General features: G+C 42.3%; 1 protein-coding gene across 2 annotated transcripts in view; it reads right to left on the bottom strand.

Annotated features, from left to right (window-relative positions):
- LOC308127280 (copine-8) overlaps window positions 1-15,814 on the bottom strand; it is a 96,690-nt gene extending 80,876 nt beyond the window's left edge. Inside the window, exon 1 of one of the 2 annotated variants that reach the window (XM_080492218.1) lies at window positions 15,494-15,814. In XM_080492218.1, the coding sequence (XP_080348344.1) occupies window positions 15,494-15,591 (98 nt within the window). In that variant the 5' untranslated portion in view covers window positions 15,592-15,814. The remainder of the gene's footprint in view (window positions 1-15,493) is intronic. The other variant, XM_080492219.1, reaches the window with a different exon arrangement.
- Between the last annotated feature and the right edge of the window lie 235 nt (window positions 15,815-16,049).

Here is a 16,049-nt window from a genome sequence, read left to right as displayed (position 1 = left end):
AGAGAGAGAGGAGAGAGAGAGAGAGGAGAGAAGAGAGAGGAGAGAGAGAGAGAGAGAGAGAGAGAGAATCCCTGGAGAGAATTTGAACTGCCTGTGTGCTATGTGACCAGGATGGAGATGACTTCATTAGTTTGGCCAATTTTTTCTCTCTCTCTCTCCTCTCTCTCTCTCTCTCTCTCTCTCTCTCTCTCTCCTCTCTCTCCTCTCTCTCTCCTCTCTCTCTCTCTCTCTCTCTCTCTCTCTCTCTCTCTCTCTCTCTCTTCTCTCTCCTCTCTCTCTCTCTCTTCTTCCTCTCTCTCTCTCTCTCTCTCTCTCTCTCTCTCTCTCTCCATCTTCCTCCAGCTGCAAGGCTCGGAGGGAGAATTACTGTACGTCAAATAATCTTGCTTGTCAAACCGTCTGAATCTGTGTCGCAACCGGCAGTTGGAAAGCTTGCCTTGTAGCAGCCCATCTCATTTTCCTTTATTTTTTCTTTTGGAGGCGAAAAGAGCAGACGAAGCTAATCAGATGTTTGTTCTATCCAGTGTCCCCAAAATAAAAAAACCCAACCCCAATTGTAATTGCGCCAGCGGTATTTGCAGGAGATGTTTTGATCCGTTTTACTCTTACCTTTCCGTCCCACGGGAAGGCAGCTGACATCGGTGTGAAAATAAAATGTCAGAGCATCAAATGCGAGCGTACTTTATATATGTGTGTGTGTGTGAGAAAGAAAGAGCGCCTTGTGCTGAAAATGTCATCAGCTGTCTGACTTGATGGGAGGCACAGCAGCAGCACAAATGTCTGCCGCTGAGCGCGCGCACACACACACACACACAGATGTTTGAACACTTTGAAATGAATCCAGTGTGTGCAGACAGTGCGACTCCTGTAGGTACCGGCCCATATGGGGTGTGTGCGTCGGTTGAACCGCTCCCCAAGGCTTTCTGCTGTAAGCACCGGCAGGTACTGATGAATTCATTTGCTCTAAGGACATCTCCTCAGACGGCACCATTGAGCAAAGCTTTTAACACTTGTTTAACCCAGAGGTCGACAGGTCGACTGCACATTTATTCAAGGAGATTACTATAAAAGCTCTTCAGAAGGACCTCTGCTCAAAATATGTGAAGCTGCAAACGCAAACATCAATGTGGTACGAGTAGTATATACTGTTCAGGCTCTATGAAAGTCGATTTCTGTTAGTGTCTTTAATCAGGGCCGACAATCCTGAAAAGGTTGTATTTAAAATGGCTGATTACATTTGATGGCTCTTTTCAAATGCAGCGTTCAAATTTATAAAGGCAATGAAGGATCAGTTGTATCTTTTACGACCATCATGTTAAGATGCCAGAAAAACTCATTTTATGTGGGAAGTAATCGCTGGGAGGGATACTTTTGATAAAAATGTGACAAATATGTGCTCTATTAGTGGGATATATGTGTTTGAATTGCTCTTAAATATTGATTATAGTGGGATTTCCCTTTGCAAGTGTTCACTGGATTGTAATCTGCATTCACTGGGAACATGTCCTTCTACTCGGACAGTGAGATCACAAATTTGAATCAAATTTCTGCCTAAAATGTGTGCGTGTGTAAATCGTGCTTCATTGAGAACATTTCAACAATATAAAGAAACTCACAATAATGTCACTTTGACTTAAGAACTCAAAAAACAGGACATTAGTTGACATTGAGTAACACATCACTGCAAAAATGCCCCATACGCATGACGACGTTTCAAGTGAAAAAGTATCATTTCTGTGCTTTCGCCTTAAAAAAGATTCGCATTTAAACAGTGACGTTTTGAAAACGATTTCCGTTTACACGGAAACGGCAGAAACACTGAAAACGATGTAGCATTTCAGCGGTTCAGAAAAGTCACATTTCCCCCCCCCCCCCCCGCGGTTTCCAAGGAGACCCGAGTCGGAGCATTTTCAAAACTTTTCATCTCGGGGGCAGTAAAAAAGTTGCGTTTTCAGAGGCTGCGCGCACCGTCGTCATGTAAATGGACACCAAAAACAAGAGTAAGGTTTTCTGCCCCAATCATCCATGCACTTCCCACTCAATCCCAATACAAGCAGCTCAAATAAAGCTGAAGGCGAGTGACATTAGTGGTCAGTGAAGTATTTCGAGCTCTTCGAGCAAAACAATTGGCTTTCAGCTCCATTTTCAACCCTCTCCAGTATTACTGTCCTGACGCTACGGTTGCTACGGAGACCGCCGCGCCGCTGCATGACACAAATGAGAGGCCAGGAGCAGCCCCGTAGACTGTCTCATGTTATTAGCTTTACCCTGAGGACCACCCAACCATCAAGAGGAGCCGTTGTACGAAGGCTGCTTCATTCAGAGGAAGTAAAACACAGCTGTATTGAATGTAATATATATATATATTCACATTGTATTTTGTCTTGTTTCTAATGTCTGGCAAAAAAAAAATCAAACAAAACCGGAAATTTCCCCTTCAAATCTTATTTCCCAGTGAAGTTGTCAGTTTTCCCAATGGAATGAGACATTTCTCTCATACTCATCTCATTTTAAAGTTGCACAATGGCCTTTGGGATTAATTAAGTACGACAGTGCAGCATCATGTGTTGGAATTTAAAATCTGCCAACATTCCACATTGGATATGGCTTAAAGGGAGGAAAGAGGAGCGATTGCATAAGTTTTGTTAATTGGATTGCTCATAGTGGGGAGGGGATTAAGTGCTGGTTTTTGCTTTTCAGAGAAAATACCTAAGATTTACTCTTCCTCGTTTGAAAAAAAATAGGTAAAATTTTGATACGGAGCTCTGTGCCTGGTTTTTTATCTTACTTTTTGTTTAATGTCAGCAAATAGAAATAATCCTGATTGAATCTTTCCTTATCTTCGTGAATAAAAGGAGATGGCAGGAATTTATTAATCATTTGATGGTGAGGCAAATCTATTCACAAGTAAAAGACTTGTAACGGGGTCTGAGTCTGAGCTCATCACATCATCCTGATGGATTAGTTACACATCTTATCTCTCAGTATATTGACTCAAAAATTTAATTGAATGGTTACTTATGTATTTCCGCATTTGCTTTATGAACAAGTGACGAGAAGTCGCAACTCAAAAAATGCAACATGCCAATGATGGTTTAGTACATGACTGAAGCGTTTCTTGTCCAGTAAACAGGAGTTTAGTGTAAAAGTCATGCTCATCCTGAAGCTGGCAGTTCGTACAGGAAGTACAACCATTTCAACCATTTTCATGCGCGACAAAAGTAAGAAATCATTTATATGCTGTATGAATAACCAAATTAAAGAGTAATCAGTCACAATTTTTCATCATTTAGAAGCAGGTCACCGCCAAAGAAGGTCCGTTTGTAAGATGTTACCTTAAACACCGATCGTAACGGCCATTTAAACATTAAGGTGACTTCCACTTCATTTCCAACGCACATTATGCGTCCAGCTAATCAGAGTGTGAAGGTTTATTTCTACCGATGCTAAAGGTGTGCGAGTCCTTGAATCCATATTTGAATTGCCTGCTCTTTAAATTAACACCACAGCTGTCTCACCTTGAGAGTAAGGCCACCATGTAGGTTTATTACTTCTGCATGTAGTAGGAGAGTGGAGCACAACTGCTTACTGTGTGTGTGTGTGTGTGTGTGTGTGTGTACACCCTGACCTTTGCCAATGACTTCTCTCAATCTCAGTCAGATCTTTATCAATGCTTTTTCTCATCACGATTGATGCAGAGAGCTCTGTTGGGGCGGGGGGGGGTTTGGTGAACAGTACAATTAAACACACACTGACAGACGTGTTGTGACAGAGTACCGTCTGGTGACTTATGTAGGAAACCACCCGGAGCGAGCGAACCACTGAAAGGTCCGGGGTCGATAGTAATTCCCTCAAAGTGCATAAATCTTTACAGGCTTGAGTAGAAAAGGCCTAAACCTGATTACTGGCCTTACAGAGCGTGCACAAACACGCTCGCCAAATGCACATTATTGGTCTCAGCGAGCGGACTGCAGCTCGCGGACTGCAGCGAGCGCCGAAACTGAGACAGACAAGACAATGGCTTCAGTTCATGGCAGCTCACAAGAGGTTTTCTCAATACAGCTTTGTGCGAGTGATTGCCAGCACCACTGTGCTCTCATCCAAAAATCATTCGCGCTCCCCGCTGTTGAGCGCTACATGTAAACAGTCTTCGGGGGGGCAATGGCGGGGGGAAGAAAAAAAAAAGAAAAGTTATTGGCTGGCGTGTCACCACGCACACATCTTTTGTGCTTTTCGCTGGCATTGAGCGGCGGCTCAGCAGGTGACGCCGTCTTGGCTTCAAAGTGATGGTTGTCAGCACCGTCTTCAATAAGAGGACTATTATGTGAGCTCTATGGGGCCAAAAAGGTCAACGCAATCACTTCTCATAGAAGGGAGTGGGAGTGAGCTACCTGAAAATAGATAGCCCCCTTGGCCCCGGCTGCCGGTGTTAAAGGGCGGGGTTGCGGGGTAAGTAGTTCAACCCACACACTCGGAGCAAACCGTGCAGCCGCGGAGAGGGAGGGGCTGAAAGGTTCTCCAGAGCTGTTTCACCAGAGCAACGGACCTTTTCTCCTCAACAGACATTATGGCCACCAGTGACGAAAACGCTCCGGTGTAAATGAGAAGCAGAACCGCAGAGTGCACGGAGGCTCGAGACTCTTGAGTCTGACCCACGTTAATGGACTTCATATGTCGCCCGCGACGACGAGACAAGAGGCCCGCTGAGAGGAGGGTGTCTCAGAATCAATGAAATCAATGGTGTCAATCCAGACCCTCTGACAGAGTCACACTTTGAATAAAACCAAGATCAAACCCATTTCATTTGTTTCAAGTCGCTTTGCGTGCTCATTTCTCAGATCCCACGTCTTCCAGAATGTTGTTGAATTGAGAAAGAGAATGGCAATCCTTTTCTATTCAACCGCATTCCTGAAGACCTGAAAGCATCTGTGTTATTATCTTACAAAGTTAATCTTAGGATTTCTTTGTCAAATTTCACTGCATTATATCCTGATTTATCATGTATTCTCTCTTGTTCATTTGTGCACCTTTCTTGTGTGCTCTGATGACAAAGGACTTTGTTGTGTCTATTATCACCATGTTACTCATTTGTTATTCTAAAATTTGAATTTCAAGTGTTGCTTGATCTTATTGGGAAATACAATTCTCGAAAATATTTGCAATTTAATCAATGTTTTTCTTTTTAAGTACGTTGGTTTTTTTTTAACTGCTATTCTTTTGTTTCATGTTGATTCTTTTCTTTTTGTTCTGAATTCAGTTATTCTGCTCATTTGGACACTTTTAGTCTCCAGCTAATGACGATTTTCAAATCAATATGTCTGTGTTCTACATACATAAATATCCTATTTTCTGGACCGTAAGTTGAAGCATCGTTGCAGTTTTGTCACATGAGACCCATACATAAGACACAGAAAATTTACATTTTACCTGTAATCTGGAAAACTACAAAATATTTAATAGCTATTCTTGCATATACGTACAAGTATCATGTATACCTCTATACTGCCACTGCAATCCCATACGGATTTAGCAGAAAGAAAAAGTGAGTGAATGGATGGATGGCTGGATGGATGGCTGGATGGATGGACGGATCCTCATAGACCCTCGGCTTGTTTTTGGATTTCTGGTCGGATCATCCGCTGGACACCTGCTCCTGTGGGACTTTAAATGAATACCTTCATTGAATCAGATTACCTGTGTGAGACTCTGCTCTTGGGTCCCATCCTGGTTCGTGACAGTTATCACTTTCAGTGCTTGCATTCCACCATGTGTTTCTCTCACACATTCACATTAAATACGGCCGCTGGCGATTAATAATGATTGTTAGCGGTCTGTGTAAAAACAAACAAGGGACACACAATTTAGAAATCAGAAAAACTTGTTTCTCTCTCCCAACGTGTTCAAATTTTAGCAGTGATCATGTCTCGTATGCCTACATTTTCTGTCCTTGTGTATGTTGCAGTCCACATTTATCCAACCTACTTTTCACCCTTTTCTTGGCTGTGCTCCAGTGACTCTTTCAGACTGCAGGCAAAAGCAGCCTCAATCTGATTTTGGCACCCATATGCAGCTCAGATCAGATTTTTTATGACAGTCTGAACTGCACAAATGACAAGGAATCTCATTTCTTTTATATGAGGCCCCCCCCTAATCGGATTACATAACCAATGTTTTACAACGCGGCCTCAGTCTGAACGGTCGTGTCACGGTTCAGGATGACGATCATCACTTCTGGCGCAGTGATGGGGATATGACTCCCATCAATCGGTCCAGAGCACCGTGGGGAAACGCATCCCTGTGGGAAGCCTTGTAAGACATGCTTCACAGGAAGTCCAATGTAATCAGACATGATGAAGTGATGAGCTGCATCACAAAAGTCACGTACGATCACGAGAAAACTGAGAGAATCTTCTTATTCCAACAGTCAGGACACGCCAACTCCAGCATGCTTCGGCAGGAGGTTTATGCACTAGAAATGAGTGTGTGGGCCAGTTTTGATGCTTTCTGTAAACAAGAAGACGTCAAGGAGCTAAACTATTAAGTTTAGTCGGATTTATGTGCTGTGGTTTTTACATGCTCACATGCCGTCTACAATCAATATATATTTTTTAAAAATCAAGAATAGATAAGCAATCTGTTTGGTGGTATTTGCAGTTTTTAAGCCGTTTGTATTGAACATTTACATCGTATATGTAAAAACGCACATGTGAAAAATGAAAATACACGTCACATACAAGTCTGTTTTTATTATCATACGCAATTATTAAATTATATGTATTATAAATTATAATTAAATTATTAAATGCAATTCCATTAAATGGTAATTTCTCCCTAAATGTTCGTTGAATCTTTCTTCAAATGTGAATGCATTAAAAAAAATTGCATTTTCCATTAAAAGGTTCTCAAATTTTACTTAACATGCAGCATCCATGGAAAAAAAAACCCATGTACTTCTGCCTCTGGATTCAGATACAGACACACCACACACTTAAAGTGAAAAAAGAATATTAAAAATGATTTATTAAAAATAAAATATCTCAGTGCCACTATCACACACTTACTCGCCATCACTCGAGTACAAAGTGCATCTTATTTAACAAAATAACACCACAAAACCCTGAACTGAGTTTTCTTTTGCGAAAGTATTTCTCATGAGTGACTTAAAAGTAGTGATTTCCAAGTAGTGATCCAACTTACAAAGGAAGAACTCGTCCATTCACTTCACCCAACAAGAAACCCAAAAGACTTTCATTTCAAACGCTAGAACTCGATGGACAAATCACTTAGAATGCTTTCCTCTTTGGCCATCTTCAAGACTAAATGATTTAATTATGTGGTTTAGCTGACTGATTTTATTATTTCTTTGTTTGGTTTCTCTGCTCGCTGTTCCATCACCCTTTGTTTTGTTTCTTGTTTTTTCATTAAGGGTGGCTTGATGGGGAGGATTTCCTTGAGCGTCTTATACTGTATGTTTTGAAAATGAAATCATCTTTAAAAAAAACCTAATATAATCAACAAAAAAAGTACAAAACAAACTTAAAACAGAATTCAATATTCATAATAGTATATTTCTTTTATTTTTGCCTTAATATCAATGTAAATGTTAAATTTTGTCATTAATTTCAGATTTTTTTTTTTTATTGTTCTATATCTTTGTTGCTAAAAAAAACAACAAAAAAAACTCAACTTCAGATTTTGTTTATCTGTGACATGAACCACAAACATTCTATTCGCAGAATGTGAATGAATGAAATCCAGCATGTAGGTTTTTACAGGTATGAGCGATAAAGAGGTGCTGCTTCTTGTTAAGATGACGTCAGTGTCTGTTATAATGCTGTTACTTTGTGCAGTGTGATGCTGCATATGATCAATAATTATTTCTCATCTAAGAAGTAAACACCAGAAGTGTGTACAGCTTATTGGGTAACCTTTCAAGACTGTACGTTCTGGAATTATTTTAACAGTTTGACACGTTTCAATTGGTTTAAAATGTAAAACGTTTGACACCCACTGATCCATGAAACTTCACAATTGTTTATACTAACTTGTCCCGAGTTCAAATTTGGAATGTCGACATCATTGGGGTGGGGGTTGCAGCTTCTGCCAGTCAACTCTGAGAGCGACTACTCTGCACGACAACAATGGAAAAACTGTCACAGTTCAACCCGTTTATGCATAACAGAACTAAACTCTCCGCTAGAGAAGTTATTCAACTGTAAAAACGCCAACTAGAACTGAAAACATGGACACAGTTGACAGTGTAAACACAGCTTGAAGACAATGGCAAAGGTGTGTTTACATCAAGCGAACACACACACACACACAGACATACAAAGTTCCTCAGAGACCGAATGCTGCCGTTCCTGAAGGCAACGTGACCAAAATCTGACAGTGTGAGTGACAGTGATTTGTCTGGGTGGAAATTAAGTCATTCCATAGTGACAGATCAGCAGACCGAGTGGGCTGCAAAGGGGAGCAGGAACCAAAAAAAACAAAAAACATGTGGTTCGTTTTAATTCCCAGACATAAGGACACTATTTCATCTTAATCCTCCCATCTGTTGAATCCTGATCTACGTGTCCTCTCTGCACTCAATAGCACTCACCTTGAATGACAAGAGTAAAACATTACCCAAAGGCAAACACTGAAACTACCTGTGTGTGCAGCAGCCAAACTGTGTACCCAAATGAATTATCCACAAGGTATGTTCATACATACTTAAAGGGAACACTGCCACTCATAGCAAGAGATTATATGCAAATGTTTAAGAGATTGGTTTGGGTTATGTTCCATGTTTTAAACAGTTAAGGCTCAAAAATAAGCACAACAACAGATACATGGACTGTAAACAGTGCAAATGTCACTGTGTTTATACTTCCATTGTAATGACATTAAGTCAAGACTGGGAATGTGTGCGTTGATACATACAAATCTACGACATTACCTCGCCGAGACATCAACACCAAGAAGCTTCAGATGACTTGTGTGACCAGTTTATAAAAGTCTTACGAGTAGGGACACAAATACTTATTTTATCAGCTTTGAAGCGATTTCATCGATATTTAGATTAGGTTTTTTTTTCCCATATCTGTGACCGTAAATTAGAAAACTGAGCTAAGGAAGAGGAGCAGGAGAGGAAGATCATGCTGGTTTGACTGCCAGTTTTTCCACTGTCATTTAGCAAGTATGGGCAACTCTCCATCGCCAAATAAACCTTTAAGACAATGACTAGGCTTTTCAGCAAAAAAAACCTTGAAAAAGCCATATTTTAGGTGCTTTCACAAACTATATACACACCAGACGATTTAAGAAATAACAGTAATCACTATAAGGCAGCTTTCAAAACCACAACAATGCGACACTTAGATCTTGATATTACAATATTGAAAATCCTACATGGTTACCACAAAAACCCAAAAGAGTTACCATAGTTTGCCCAATCCAACTTGTTAAACCAAAAATCCCCCCCCAAACAATTAGACCTTCTTATAAAGAAATACCACAAACCACAGGGGAACTGAATCCAGCAGTTCTGGGTCCCTGCCTTCAGAACCTCAGCAGGTACAACTTTGTTTAGAAATTTGTCCTTATTTCACGTTTCTAAACAGTCCTTTTATTGAAATCAGAAACAATCCGCTCAGACATTTCAACAACAGACACTCAGACACACTCATGAGACCATGCGTTTGCATTTCCCTGCAGGTTGTGTGTGTACTTTTCCTCGCACGCTGTCATTTACCACAACCAGTACGTTGTGGCTCCACTGATTACTGGACATTTTATCCCGCCCATCACTCAACACCGAGGAGAGGGCAGACGGAGGACGAGACAGTTATTAGTCACCAGTTGCAGGGTTGGCTGGGACGCCTGGTGGGAAATGGGGAGGAAATAGAAGGCAGAGAAAAATGTTTTGATCGGGTGGACAGAAACTGACAAAGACGGAAAAGACTTGGATCGGTGGTTTTCAGAGTGTTGAGGGTGTGTTCCTACTGGAGGCCTTTACAGGTGAAACCCCAACAGGAAATTTACTGGCAAAACAATAACTATAATTATCAATGTGAATTGAAAGACACCTTTCCCAGCTGTAATCTTGGATCTATGAGCTAATTATTACTTTAACTCTATGTATTTGTGACAGATAATTGTCAGATAAAATCATCATTGGAATGTTCTCGCATCAAATTCTTTTTATCGTCATGTACAACAAGAGTCATGTACCTACTGACGCAGGGGAGTTTCCTTATCCTATGTTTAAAAGGAATTGGCTATTCAGCTCTGCAGGTCTGCAGCATAGGCTTTAACTATCAGTTTTAACTGATGGGGAGTATAAAAACGCATTGTGATGTAGCCTTTTGACCACAAATATACAGAAATAAAACATCAGATTTATTTTTATTGTTTTTCATGGTTTCTGTCAAATTTGGGTTTAAATAGTTGTAATGCATCAAGACCATCAGGGATGTTCCTGACAACTAAATATCTATTCAATTAAATGACCATCGTCATGGTGAGCTGATTTATCTTCACAGTCTGGGTAGAGTCACAGCATTTCTGGGTAAAGTATAACAAACTGGCTACTACCTAGTTAATACAAAAATGCTTTTAGTGGGGTGATTAAATTCCTGACACAGCCTACATGCAACCTTTTTTTATTTCCCAGGTGTAGTAAGTTGAAGTATCTTAGTGTCTTGTTCACGATCGGCGGGAGCAGGGGTCGTGTGACTGACAGCTGCAGTCAGTAAAAGCAGATAAAAGTGGCCGGAAGGGCTTCTCTCTGCAGGGAGGCCGGCGCCACTCACTGTGATCGAGTTCAGCCATCCGGGTGGGAATCAAAGTCCAGCCGCTACTCCTCCACACCGAGAAGAGCCAGTTGAGGTGGTTCACCTGATTAAGACGGCCCCCGGTCGCCTCCTTTTAGAGGGTCAACAGGCACGTCCAACTCGGAGGAGGTCCCGAGGTCGGCCCAGGACTCGCCGGAGAGATTATATCTCTGGTTCGATCTGGGAGCGACTTGAGGTTCGTCAAGGAGAGCTGGAGGAAGTTTTGCCATCATACGGAACAAAGATGTTTGTTTGTTTATGTTTTATGTATTTAACAGGCTCACATATAATCGACTCAGGCAAAAGTTCATCATCATCCATCGTGACCGCTTCTTATAATTAGTGAAAAGACTGAAGATTACTTCTTGGACTCATTTGTTAACTATTTCTTTGCCCATGTAATATTCTGGAAGCTCGTCTGTGTGCACGTTTCAATGTGCATCTCTTGTCAAATTCTAGAAACTTTCAACCAATGTCATTTACCTAAAATAGACCGAGCACAGGTTTTGTGGGCTGGAAAAACCAGCAGCAACGCCTCGCCGCGGTCCAAATCGATGGCCGTAATGGAATATTCGGACTGCAGGCCTTTCACTTGTGGCTCAGCCATCCGTTGGCTCCAACACGTAGGTGGCAAATGCTAAAGTGCATGAGGGAGTAATTTATTCTCCTTGCGCTGTTTCCGTATACAGTATGTGTGAACAGGCTTTCGTGTGTGTGTGTGTGTGCCTTTGTGAGGCGCAGCGGGCCGAGCTGGTGGCGTATTGATTCCAGCTGATGCCGCGCACTCTCCCATCGATCAGCAAAATGTCTCCAGCTCACCGCTGAGTCTGAGCCAAAGCTCTGACTTCATGTCCCCGCAGATTCAGAGCATTATCTGAATTAGAAGGGGACGCGAGCGAGAAGGACCTGTCAATAGGGTTACGATGGTTCTGTTACCACCGACTGCACAGCGATTAAATGAGGAGATGTACTTTCAGCATCGGCTGCAAGTGTGGATACTAAATTGAAAAAGAACGCGAAAGGATGATGTTGTTTTTGGTTTTACCAAAGAAAGATGATCTCATCTGTGTGCGCACTTTTTCTGAAGATAAGCTAAGCTCATCCAACATTATATAAGATGTCTGCACCCATTGCAATCAGACAGGGAAGACTTTGAGAGCAAATGAAGCAAAGTACAGCTTGGACATACACACAGGCGCAATATAGAATCATTAATTACTCTCATAACCACATCTTCAAAGAGTGGGACATACTTCAGGCATGCTCAAGAGGTAGTTGGGCAGTGGTGGCGTAGAAGCTATGTAGCGCTGCAATATGTAATAAATATTCAACTCATTATGTAATAACGCCACATTTTGTAATAACTTGTCACATATTGCAACAGTTATTACAAAATGCGGGTTAAATGATTAAATGCACTCAGTGGCACTTACAATCTGGTTTCATTTCTTCAAGAAAATAGAAATGGAACACCCACATTTTGTAATAACTGTTGCAATATGTAACAAGTTATTACATAATCCGGCCCTACAGGGTAGACTTGGGATCAAGGGTTTGCAGGTTCGATTCCCACCACTGTGACCCCCCATCAGCTCCCCCGAGCGCCCTCATGTGGCTGCCCACTGCATTGTAGATATAGGATTGGTAAATGCAGAAAAAATAATTTCCCCAAGGGGATTAATAAAGTATGATTAGTTTAGTTAGATGAGCAGTTCTGAATTTCCCAGTGTACCACCTGAGATTATATCGAGCACTCCAAGAGTCCAAGTACCAACATTATGGCGTACAGTAGCGGAGGCCTACCCTATTAGCTGGACTTATTACTTATGAACTTATTTTAAATATGAATTTCATGTTTTATGTTCTTTCATTCTAGGTTTTGTACAACTGGATAATTGTACATACTTTCAAAAGAATTGTTTTAAAAAATATATATATGTATTATTCATGACTTGCCCAAAAGTACCACTAGAGGGAGCTTGCGTACCATAGTTTGAGAATCATGGAGATAGAACAGGCAAACTCCAAACAGAGAAACCCTTCGTTGGTAATCAAACTGTTGGTTTCTCGCTGTTCGGAAAATGTGCCAACCACTTAAATTTTTCTCTGTCAAGCCACTGCGTCCCACGTAAATCCGTCACTGTAACGCCACCTCGACACGTGTGCGAAACTTTAAAAGAGTTGTAACCATGGCGACAGTCGACACCGCCCACAATGTCCACTTCCAAAAACAACGAAGCGCACACAAAAAAACAACTAACATATTTGCTGGAAGCTCCCACAGTCGTGAAGGCACACTATCGCACCTGGCTGTAACCATGGCGTTCCCGCTCTCCCTCTGGTTAGGAGGTAGGAGGACAGCCACTCTCACACACACACATGCACATGCACTCACACTCACACACACACACACACACACACACACCCTGGGACTGACTGGGGAGCCGGGTGACTCAGATATCTGAAAAGCCAAACATGTTCATATATTCTCTGAGTGGCGATGGCACTGTTACTAAGGAGATGGGACTTAAGCTGTCTGGGAGGTACAGTCAGTACAGTATGCAAGGGCAGAAAATAGTTTCTGTCAACTTCTGTGAGGCTCAAAACCTCTGAAATGATGTGATCTTATAGAAGACAAGCAGTGGAGGAAATGGGAAACCAGTGCTAAAAAAAACCCCAACAACTTTGAGTGTAAAACAAACCCAGCAGCAAGGCATTATCAGCTTCTATTTCAAAGCCTGAGAGAGCGCTGGGAGATGCAACACTGCTAATGGCGTCCATTTGCACCACTCACTGTTGACAAGAAATACTGGGGCTGATTTTACAGCGAAAGCTTCAAAGGTCCGCCGGCTGTTTGCTCCCTATTCCAAACATTTCCAGGTGTACCGAGGCACACTGGAAGCCCGGCCTGACATTTCATCCCCAATTCGTTCAACGAAGCCCAAACGTTTAATTCGATTCCCTCACAGGAGGGGCTTTGCCTAACATGTGGCTGACCTGTGAGGCATAAAGCCTGCAGCCTCCCGCCATGGGTCACCGCCCTGGCAGAAATGAACCCACATCTCTCCTCCGAGCTAATCAACTTGTCCGTCTGCGGAGAGTAGAAATCCTCCCCGATCGAGGAAAGACCTCGCTGAGAAGGCGGGGGTTAGGCACACACCAGCTCCAGTCTCCAGCGAGCTCCCTGTCCAATCCCATCACTTCACATGTGCACGCAGCAAAGGCAGCACACATTACATGCGCTGGATATGCAGAAAGGATGCCCTCATATGACAGATGACAAATAACAACAACAACAACAGAGAGAAGACTGTCAGCTGTCAAAAACTGCAACGACAGCACTCGTGAGTTCTCCGAGGAGGGGAAAACACATGTCAAACTAATTAGCAGCGACTCATAAACATCTTCTTGTGGAGCAGCCAGTGTCTTTGCCATCAAATCTTGTTAGTTTCTCAATTTTCTCCCTATTTTCTATCACAGCATCCTAGATTATTGTGCTTTAAAGTACAATTTATAACCTGTGCACACACTATGATTACTATCAGTCTTCCATAAACCTTCAAAATGTCATTAATGAAGTCTTAACACAGCATCTTACATGTGCCATCAAATCTCTTCATCTGTGTGCACACTATAACTAGAATTAGTATTCCTGATAAATAACAGCACATTGTTGAAGTTAAATCATGAAGTAGCAAGTCATCAATTTCTTTTTTTTTGTGGAGTTTCTGGTGTCTCTTTCATCACATTCCTGTTTTACCAACCATGCTCCCATGTTCTATCATTTAGCCAATATGTGTATCTATGCGACTGTTTGCATTAGTCTTTCAGATTCATTCCTACATCTTCATGTGAAGCAAGCTTGTGATTTTCAATCACACTGCCCTATCATAGAGTTAATCATTCTGGTTTTTAACCTGCTTGTGCAAAAAACTTCAAAATATCCATACGCCAGTTTATTTACCATCTAATCAGTTTTTTTCCACACACAATCCCATTAAGATTTTCCCTAGAAAATCCATTTTAGTGTCCCTCCGACTGTGTTCTTAACCTGTGTACACACCACGATCAGCTGTAGTCTCCCCGATCATGTCAAAACAACCCTGCGTCAAATATTCTTACCGCAGCTCCTCATGGAGCACTCAACGTCTTTGCCAACACATTTATTCCTTCTCTTAATTAGAGTCCCATTGTCTTCACTATTCCCAAAAATGTGCCACTTAAGTGCTGTTATTCACCTGTGCTCGTACAACCAGTCTTCAAAGGGAACTTGAAAACAATTCCCACGCTGCGCCTTTGCGCTCCAATTGCGCGTCTGTTCGGACCGTAAACGTCTCGCCGTCTCCATATCACACAAAGTTTAACTGTAACACACAGTGATTCCCTTTATATCCCCCCACTGGCTCTAATAAATCGCCTTCACGGCGCTGAAATGGAGTCAAAGTGGAAAACCAGCCGCAGTGGATTTGGCGAAAAACGAACCTCAAATACTGAGACGGTGTGGCGTTAAAGTGTCCTAAATCGAGCACAATCCGAGGGACGTTGAGGCTGTTTTCTAGACGACAATAAGTCACGTACAAGTGAAAGTAAACTGGAACTTAAACGGAGTTGTAGCGCAGGTGACTTTCGGCGTTTCTTCCCCAGCAGTAGGTCAAACAGACGCATTCCCTTACCTGCAGGACACCGTGATTTCAACTTTGGTGGCAGGAATAGACGCGTTGAGAGGGTCGAAGTCTCCTATCGACGCCATGTTTAGGAAAGTGTTGTTCATCCTGGCGATTTTCTTTTGGCTTTTCCTTTTGCCTTTTCCTCTTTCCCCCTGACAGCAGTCCAGCCCCCTCGTTACGCGCGATGGAAGCGGATAAGCGAGAAACTGTGCGCACGCCTCCTCGGCGAGAAGTGGAGCAAAGGTGTCAGAAAGAGAGGGAGAGGGAGAGAGGGGCAGGGAGATGTGATGTCACTTTTTCTCTTTCTATCTCTCCCACTCACGATGTGAGTAGTCTTGTTTCCAAATCCCCCCCCCCCCCCCCCCCCCCGCGCTTCTTTACGCACGTTTCTCACTCCTCTTTAGTTTCACTTCATCAGACTTTCTGTGCACTTCATTTCAATCCGGCAGCTTCACTCCCATCTCACTGGCATGGAAGTGATGACAATAGTCAATCAGTCAAGCAGAATCAAAATTTGTCCTGAAAAGTCTTTCCTGTGTGCGTGTGCACGCGCATTGTGCGC

Source organism: Lipophrys pholis (genome assembly GCF_963383615.2).
Source record: "Lipophrys pholis genome assembly, chromosome: 22".
NCBI classification, from domain to species: domain Eukaryota; kingdom Metazoa; phylum Chordata; class Actinopteri; order Blenniiformes; family Blenniidae; genus Lipophrys; species Lipophrys pholis.
Note: the sequence above shows the minus strand (reverse complement) of the source record. Positions and strands in the feature narration are given on the sequence as shown.